General features: G+C 41.5%; 1 protein-coding gene across 4 annotated transcripts; it reads left to right on the top strand.

The window, feature by feature from the left end:
- Window positions 1-933: 933 nt before the first annotated feature.
- On the top strand, window positions 934-9090 carry irf10 (interferon regulatory factor 10). Of its 4 annotated transcripts, XM_063209038.1 has the most exons (10): window positions 935-1079; window positions 1837-1946; window positions 2398-2571; window positions 2835-3024; window positions 3861-3940; window positions 4728-4797; window positions 5669-5773; window positions 6393-6779; window positions 7257-7375; window positions 8147-9090. In XM_063209038.1, the coding sequence occupies exons 3-10, from the start codon at window positions 2398-2400 to the stop codon at window positions 8315-8317; spliced, it is 1296 nt and encodes a 431-aa protein (XP_063065108.1). In that variant the 5' UTR covers window positions 935-1079; window positions 1837-1946; the 3' UTR covers window positions 8318-9090. The 4 variants fall into 4 exon arrangements, with proteins under 4 accessions (XP_063065110.1, XP_063065108.1, XP_063065107.1 ...); XM_063209040.1 differs by lacking the exon at window positions 1837-1946 and having other exon boundaries at window positions 934-1079; XM_063209037.1 differs by lacking the exon at window positions 935-1079 and having other exon boundaries at window positions 1109-1946.
- Window positions 9091-9809: the final 719 nt, after the last annotated feature.

The raw sequence follows: 9809 nt of genomic DNA, 5'->3' as shown, positions 1-9809 counted from the left end.
GTAACAATCTTTGTGAAGTAATGGGTAATTGACTGGTCATTCTGAAAAAAAAAAACGTATTGCAATGAAGCACGTAATGGCCATGGCTTTACAAAAATATATATCCATGAGAAAAGTTTGCAGTCAATGTGGCTTCATGCTCTTGGTGATTTTGGCATCATTTTCCAACACAAAGCAACTGCAGGTGGGTTAAAAGGCAATAGTTTGTTTTCCTCCACAAAGACGAGCAAGCAGGTCTTCACCTGCACCTCTTGAGCCTTCAGACGGACAACTGGATTACATCATGTGGCTTAGACTGCATGTGCCAAAAGGATTATTCAATTTATACAGTATGTTTCACTTTATAATGAATATTGTTATTAACAATGGCAGAAAATGACCAATGAAACATTAACTTGATGAATAGATAAAATGTATGAAGTTGTCAAAACTGAACTTTGTCACTTTAAGAAAAGTGGAGGAATGAAAAAAATGTTAGAATGATTACTTAACTTAGGGCATATGTTCTGTTTTTATTATCATTTTCATTTTAAAAGATATTCCTGTGTGCAACACTTGTCTGCAGTTGTCTACAATTATGACTTAAAAGGCATGAAAGTATTTTTATTTTCAAATGTCTTTCTGCTGCACATATAGGCCTAACTATTTGCATTACAGTGGTAATTTGCTTTGAGGTTTTCGACACTCTACCAAAATCATATGTGAAGAAATGCTGATATTGTGTAGGCCTATAGAATGACAACTCAGACTGGGATTACTATGAGTGAAGTAAAGCCTTCTCTCAGACCAGCCAGCACCAACGACCTTACAGACCATTCTCGAACAGTCCCTACACTCCAAAAATACTTTCACTTTCAGATTTGATGCACATCTCCAGGATGTAGCCTATGTGTGGGAGGGTTTTGGTTTTTAACCAACCAAAAGTTTGAGATGATGGGGGTTTAGTGTAGGGGTATATTTCTTCTTGACAAATGCTGTTGTTGTTTCACTATGACTGATTAGCCAATAACGAAGTGATTCACATCGGAAAAGAACAATAGGTCACGGAAGTAATGAACCATATACGCATGTAAAGACAGGTAGGTCTACCCTTTCTGAATGATTGAAGGCATGATTGTAAACTCATAATTACCATACTCCCATTGTGCTACGACTGTGTGTCAAATCCGCAATAAAACTTCTGGTTGATCATGTGTCCACAGAGCATAGAACCAACCAAATAATGTTTTTGTTTTGTTCCTTTCTCCAAGACAACCCCACCACAAGTTTCTGAATTTATGGTGACTGTGTGGTTAAAGTGGAAGGGAAAACGGGGGAAAAAAATCCCAATTTTACACAAGTGCAGCACAAACAAATGTCAGACTGGGGTTGGCACAAATTACAGTTCTTAAGTGTGCCCGCTGTTTTGCAACAGGGAGTTGCTGTTAAAATGGCAAGTGATGCTATTGCGTGATCAGACTAGTTACAGGGACAGCTATAGCACAACCGTGTTAGTAGAACTACATAGAAATAATAATACATGTAGGTATTAGTTCTATGGTAGAACTAGGTGCAGTTACGCACGACTAGATGCACTTGTTGCTTCTGACAGGCTGTTACGCACATGCCCATCGTGAAGTTTCCATAGTCACACACGTGGGTACGAGTCAAGTTGCTAACATTGCAGGCCATGAGTGCAATTTCTGAATAAAACGAAACCCCTATCTATGGGCCTCTTTCATCAGGTAGCTTAGTAGCCTACTGACGTCTGGAAAGGGAAAGTTTGACTGTAATGCAGGCAGAGCAGAACAACCAAATGGCTACTGGTCTCTCACTCTTCATTCTAACATATTGCAGGCAAGAGGTACCTCGGAAATGGTACCGTTTGCCGACTTGTGCACCTATAATTTAATTGGCAGTGGTGAGAATTTCTTGAAATAGGTGGCGACTACCAAAGGAATGAGAAGGTTGGTTATTTCACTTTTGGTAATTCAATGTAAATCGACATATTTTTTGTTGTTATGACAGCGGCATTAGATCAATTTACTTTTCACAACATGTGCTATTTTAAACTATTAGAATGAGATGCATAAGGAACCAAAGGTTAATGATAGCCTACTCTACTTGGTCTATAGATAGGGAAAAGCGTGATACAACAGGAAACCGAAAGCCCTTTAGGCATCGTGCAGCTTTTACTTTCACTTACGATGTCGTTTGTCAAGGTGCGTCGTAATTTTGAAACAGGCGCAGGGAATATTTAAGTCTCTTTTTTGTTCAAAATGTGACATGCAGTCTACATAGTCTAATCTAATGTATTTGTGAACTGCTTGCGCAATAATTGGCAGAAATGAATTTTCCAATTGAATAATTCTGTGTGGTAACTTTATAACGTTCACTTTTCAAAACTTGTCCCTGAAGATGGAGGAAAACGTGAGGAATATGCGCCTGAAAGAATGGCTCATTGCGCAGATAGACAGCGGAAGATACATTGGTTTAAGTTGGGAAAACCAAGAGAAAACAATGTTCAGAATTCCCTGGAAGCATGCAGCCAAACAGGATTACAGGCAAAACGAAGACGCCGCACTTTTCAAGGTGAGACATCCAATCACATGAAACTTAACACTATCATTAACTCTTAGTTTCGCTTTAAACAAAGGCAGTAAATTAGAAGGAAAATGCAAAATGGAAAATAAGTAAATTAATTTAAATAAATCTGCCCCCCACCCCCTTTTCTTTCCTTCTTTATGTGGGTCTGGCTATTGTGCCAATGTTCATTTTTATTTATTTAATATTTGATATTTATATTTTTCACTTAAGATTTCTTTCCCTCAACATTCTCCATTCCTACTTTGCAGGCATGGGCCATATACAAGGGGAAATTTCGAGAGGGGAGAGACAAAGCAGACCCCTCTGTGTGGAAGACACGTCTGCGCTGTGCCCTCAACAAGAGCACAGACTTCCAAGAGGTTCCCGACCGAAGTCAGCTGGATATCTCTGAGCCTTACAAAGTCTATTTGATCCTGCCTGAGAACAGCGATTCTGCAGGTGATGCAAACAACCCCAACATGCTCAAGCATCAACGCTGTTCCTTACTTTGAACTGAACTGATGTTTTAAAGCAGTAGGCCTACTATGCATTTATTTTTTTGGTTGGTTCTCATGTGAGATCTCCCCTATGGACCTTCACTGGCTGAGTTGGCCTGTTATAAGTGATGTCAGACTCCTTTGAGTCAATGCATTCAAATCAGGTATAGATGGGTTCTACATTTTTGTTTTCTCCTGGCTGCGCAACACTAGCTGCCCACAACTCAACCTCTGATTGTTGGAAAACGCTGTCGGTCAAAAATTAGCTCTCGTGGTTGGGTGCCAGTGTCTTGCCCCTTCTCACAACATCGTGTTTATAAACACGGTGAACCCATGTATACTGTATGTTGTATCCAGTGACAGACACAGTAACACACACACAGCTCAAAATGAAACTTGTCTAACATCACTACAAGAAAAGTAAATATCTCACCCCATGAATGGTGACCGGCACAAGCCAACCTCTAGGTCAGACAGTCTCCCACAGACTACTAGGTGTGCCAAGAGAGTGTTCGTTCATTATGTACATTCGTATTAAGTCAAAGAATAATCAATAATTAACCACCATCTTATTGACTGACCAAATATTTGATAGTGTCCCTTTAAGCCCATGGTTAATCGCACATATATGTGTAATGAAACACCCACCAGCATGAGTTGTTTTCAGTTTCAATGCTGGAGAGGGATGGAGGCAGATCAGTATCGAACCCGTGCTACATATCCTTTTCAGCTATTTCCCTTTCTATTTGAATCTAAATTCACTTCTCTTTTCCCTTTTGTTCTTCTGTTTTTTTGCAGAGTCTCCGGGGAACTCTGTGATCATGCAGGGGGCCCATCCCAGCGGTAGGGCCGCAGGTGTTCATCAAAACCTTCCCCAGGTTGGTGTGCTCCTTGTAGGCCTATATCCTCTTCACTTTGTTCCAGTGCTGCTTGAGATTATGTAGGGCTGGGAAATCCCCACTTCACTTTCGGTTGTAGTCATCGCTTGTTTCCTTGTTCTGGCGCCATCTACAGGAAATGTATCGTCATTTCTGTAGAAACACCACCTGGTTGTTTTTAGTCATCAGCTTCTCCATCGGCCAGTAAGGCCTAGACGGGCCAGTCCACACAAGAAGAGGAGGTGTGGAGGAAACTAGAGGAGCACAGCTGTGTGTGTGTGAGAGAGAGTCTGTGTGTGTGTGTCTGAGTCTGAGTCTGTGTGTGTGTGTGTCTGAGTCTGTGTGTGTGTCTCTGAGTGAGTGAGTGAGTGAGTGAGTGAGTGAGAGAGAGAGAGAGAGAGAGAGAGAGAGAGAGAGAGAGAGAGAGAGAGAGAGAGAGAGAGAGACAGAGAGAGAGAGAGAGAGAGAGAGAGAGAGAGAGAGAACGCACACACACACACACACACACACACACACACACACACACACGTTTCTGTTTGCTTTCTTTTCTTTCTGATATTATCAATGCACTTGCAAGCATTAATTTGTTTGTTTGTTTGTTTTAACACTTATTTCATTATATTATCATTACCGATGTATCTTCAACCAATGCTTTGGCAATACCATTTTTTTTGTCATGCTAATAAAGCTTCTATGAATTGGATTGAATGAATTGAATGAGAGAGAGAGAGAGAGAGAGAGAGAGAGAGCCCTTCTAACTTGCCTTCTGATCATTTCAAATATTCAGTTTGTTAGTGGGGAATCCAACAGAATGGTTGGTGTATCGCCTAGGATTCAGGCTCCGCCTCCATCTACAGGTAGGCATACTCTACATCAGGGCTATAGGCATGAACGGCCATCCGGGTACTTTGCTCCTTAATGTGCGTTACGCCCCTTTATGGGTGAAAACAAACCGAAAGTCTCATCAACTTACATGCTACATCGGCTTGCCTAAATGAACACAGTCCATGCTTCAGCCACGGCTTTTTGGCTATATTATTTGAACAGCCGGCAACACAACACGTTTTCGGCATGTTGCGCGTGAACAACACTAGTCTACAGGTCCGAATCTTTAGTTTATTAAACCCCAACATCACCAATTGACAGGATGAGTTGTTTTCCCCCACAAATGGGCATAACGCACATGGAAAACGTCACGCCATTTCTGAGTATTCAATTAGAATTTCGTTTGGGCCACATTTCGAAACCAAGAACTTAAGTCGGGCCGCACATTTTCAGCCATCACTAAAACGGGAATGACAAACAATTTTTAAACATGTTCCTCTAATCTAAAACCTTACCACATTGAATGTGAATGTGCAAGACAAGCAGGCAATTCACAAGAAAATCATGTGTTGTACTGCAGTATCAAAACTGGAATGTAGGCCTACACTGCTACAGTTGGGCCGCATGTGGACTGCATCTGGGCCGCATGTGGCCCTCGGGCCTCCAATTGAATAGCGCTGCTCTACATTAACGAGCTGTTAGTGATCATTACCCACTACAGCTCTCCAACTCTCTATTTCAAATGAATAGTTAAACATTTTTCAGGCAGCGCAGACTGTCAAACTAAATCCAAAGCACCTATATGTAAAAAACAATAAATAGGTATTTGCTGTATGAGTTTTTTTTATAGCTATTTTCCCTTCGCATGTAAACAAGTAGGCTTTTTTTCTAAAATGTTCATAGTGCCAGAGAGAGTGGCGAAGGAAGAGCCACTCCAGCATGGAGCTGTGGTGCAGCCAAGGAAAGCTGTTGGCAGAGCGCTCCACCCAAAAGAGTTTCAGATCTCAGGTGAGAGGATATGGATGACGATAAAGAATACACAAAGATAACATTTGAGATAAGACAGCAAAACGTGTCATATAGTGCAATGAAAAAGAAGTTCATGTTTAACAGAACTGTAGTAATGATACACCAGCGCTTTCTCGTTGTTGTCAGAGTTATGAATGACATGTTGTAAATTATCAAATGGCCATTGCTACCAGTAAGGTGTACTGAATGCTCTTTTCTAGCCTAGTGTCCTAGTTTTTGTCCTTGTAAGTCTGTATGGAGAGCCAAAGTCACGCCCCTTCTGGTTGGGTGCAGGGGACCTCTGAATCAGATCAATAAACAACAGTGAGGTAATCTGAGGTCTCATGGACTCCTACCAGAAAGGACACAACTTTTAGGTTGCCATATCCAGCTTTCTGTCTACAGGTGCATGTGTTCTACCCGGATCCTCAGCCTCTCCCAAGATGGCTGCTTTATGTTGCATGTATAGACATTGAATGTGTCTGTTTATGTCCACATTTTCATCTGCAGGGTTGCATGTTCTTCCGGGGAAGGATGGTTGCAGAGGCACTTAGCCCTTCCAAAGATGGCTGCTTCATATTGCATGTATACATACTGTGTTTTCTGTGTGTGTGTCCAGATTTCCGTCTGCAGGTGCGCGTGTTCTACCAGGGCCTGATGGTGGACGAGGTCCTCAGCCCTTCCCAAGATGGCTGCTTCATCCTGCACGGCGCGGCCCCCGTGGGCAACGAGCGCATCTACGGGCCCTGTGCCGCCGAGCGCCTCTTCTTCCCGCCCGTGGACGCCTACTCACTGGCGCCCAGCATCGCCGACGCCATGCACCGGCTGCTGCCGCACCTGGAGCGCGGCGTGCTGGTGTGGGTGGCGCCCGACGGAGTGTTCATCAAGCGCTTCTGCCAGGGCCGCGTGTACTGGGGGGGCCCCATGGCAGAGCACAGGGACCAGCCCAACAAGCTAGAGAGGGAGAGGACCTGCAAACTGCTGGACATGCCCATCTTTCTGCAAGGTCAGTGGGTGCACACGGTACAAAATGTAGTGTTAACACAACACCGTTCTCAGAACATAATATGGTTTCCTTTATGAGTTTAGTGTTAAACTCAACTTGTTGAGTATTGAATTAAAACTGTGAAGCACTCTAACAGTGTGAAGTGATCTAAAACTGCAAAGTGGTCCACAGCCATGTTGAATTCAAACTCTCTAAGAAGTGTTAAATCAACACTGAAAGAGCACTAAATCGATTGGGATCATATACTGTATTCTCAGAGCAGTGTTGGAAATTGGGTGGAAATTAGGTTAGGTGAAAAGTGGCCTAATAATGATTAACTAAAGTTAACTGGATGCCGAGGAAAGCATCACAGCACATAAAGTACAGCTAGCTGTCCTTTTCTGCACTTGTCTTGCACTTTTCTGAAATTGTCTTTCTTGGTCTCAAAATCAAACTGAATGTTTTTCTTCCTTCGTTCTCCCCTCTCTCTGACTACAGAGTTGGAGCGCTTCCTGCGTGGCGAGGGCCCACAGCCTAATTACGAGATCAACCTTTGCTTTGGTGAGGAGTTTCCTGAGCCGGGGGTTCCACAAAGCAAGAAGCTGATAACAGCACAGGTTTGTTATTGTCAGATGGGGGGAAAAACTTAACAATAAAATGAGTTTTGGACACACACTGTAACATGTGTGTGTATGTGTGTATGTGTGTGTGTCTATATATGAAGGGTTTATTTGCAAAACGGTGTATCTCCATTTTGTAGAATGTTGGGAAATTGAACTTTTGTATTGGGCATTCCATTGAATTGCATTGCAAAATGCATTTTATATAGGTTAAAAAAGTATGTTCTCAAAATATTTGAATGGTAAGAATTCACAAATAGGTGATAGGACCTCTGAACAGTCATTTCCAATAATAAAATGCAAAAGTCAAAAAATGGAGATACACCGTTTTGCAAATAAACCCTTCATATATATATATATATATATATATATATATATAAAGTTCTGATATTACCTGGAAGAGATCTAAATGAAGGGATTATCATTGATTTAAATGGTTAAAATTCATTTATGAGAAATGGCTTACGTCACATAGTGATGTAAACATGCAACGAGCTGACTTTCGAGTGTAATTCTACATTATCACCAGTAGGGTGAAGCATAACACTTAGTTACTAATTACCTCATGAGTAACCCCTTTACCAGTGGAGAATACGATCTAATATATTTGACCACATTAGAGGCCCATCTATGAACGTTTGTCACAAATTCCGAATTGAATCCTTTGAGCCAGACGTTGTGCCATACTCCTCTGTGAAATGTTACACATGTTGCATACCGTACTTGTGTCTTACACTACTGTATATGGCTTGCTGTGTCCTTGTGCAGGTGGTGCCTCTGTTTGCCCATGAGCTTCTTCTGCGGTTGCCCTCGTCAGGTGCCGGGCCATCACACCAGCCCCTCACCCACACACACACCCACGCACACGCACACGCATACGCACATGCACACACACACGGACACAGCTCACAGCACACTGACCCCCGCCCCAGTGCATGACATCCACCAGGATCGCCCGTGCATTCACCCGAGACAATATCATGGCAACTAACTGTATGTACTGTGTCACATCTCATACAGGCAACTTCCCAAACTACATACCTCAGCAGAAAAGCACATATTGTGGGGAGAAAAAAAGCAGATATAAATGTGGGAGAAGGTTTGTTGAGGACTGTAGGGGCTATTTATGGTTTTAGAAATGTGCAGCTATACTGTGGAATCATTAACCAGTGAACTCCAATCCAGTCAATTAATTACTAATCTAACACCTTTGCATTTTCTTTACCAAGTGAAAGTGAAGAATGGTATTACGGTATCTGTGAGCCTTTTGTGTTAATTCTTTGCCAGTAAAGTTTTAAGCATATAATTACCTGCTTTGAATGTAATGGTAGCTTGAGGAACTGCTGCTTCTTTTATGCCACTTCATCCTTATGATGCGATAAGAATAGTGTTACTGTGATCAAAGAATATAAGGCTACTTATTCAAAACCTGCACTGACCTCTGATCTCCTTTTTTGTGTAGTCTCTGCTGTCATTCTCTTTTAAGGTCCAAAGGAATATCTGTTAATCCACAACATTGTTACATTTTGTCAGCAAACTAAAAGCTTTTTCATCCAGAACTGACTTACATAGTCATATTCTGGAAGACCTTGGCAATAATAACGTGAAAATAAAGTGAAGGAAAGAGTTATTTTTCCGTTAAGTTCTGTGCACACAACTTTACAAAAACAAAATGGCCTCAGCGACCCCTGCGACCTCAGTGTTAAACTAATGCCAGGTGTTTTGAACATGTAAGAATAACATAAAGCTATTTCAAGGTAAATCTATAAAGCTTTTTAATTTCTAGCGAACATTGTATGACAGTTTCACAATTTTAAAAATATACAATTTTATAGCTATAACATTTACAAAGAAAAATAGTAACAACGGTATTTTTGAAAAACAACAACAACAGAAAACAAAAAAGAAAAACAAAAAAACAAAAAACGAAAAAAAAAAACTAAAGTGAAAGAGTGTGCTTGATCAAGAAGAGATACCCGTATCTGAGTTCAGAATACTTATCCTTTGTTTTAGTTTTTTTGTCTCTTTTCTTTTTTTTTAATCTCCCTGCGCTCGGTCGTACATGAACATAATGACAAAAGAGAAGCGTTTCAGCGGGGTCGGCTCTATTCACAAAAGCATCGCGTTTCCAACTTATCATTAGCACCGGTTTACGTTCTCATTATTTCCTCTCACGGCATCACCACAAACAGAAAGAAAAAAATACAAACACCTGACAGTCGGGGTATGGACGCTCTACCTCGAGAGAGAGAGAGAGAGAGAGAGCGAGAGAGTACGAGTGAGGCGTTAAAATCTTTCAAATTTCCAGTAGTGTCTTTTCCCTTTAAGAGTTAAAAGAATGACTAAAAATAGACTGGAGGATAATGCTGTCAGTAAAAAGAGCGCGTTTGACCCACACTGAGAAAAAAGGCTAAAGGTTGCTGATACATTC

Source organism: Engraulis encrasicolus, chromosome 10 (assembly GCF_034702125.1).
Source record: "Engraulis encrasicolus isolate BLACKSEA-1 chromosome 10, IST_EnEncr_1.0, whole genome shotgun sequence".
Lineage (NCBI taxonomy): Eukaryota > Metazoa > Chordata > Actinopteri > Clupeiformes > Engraulidae > Engraulis > Engraulis encrasicolus.
The sequence above is the reverse complement of the archived record's forward strand: the minus strand, read 5'-3'. Positions and strand labels throughout refer to the sequence as shown.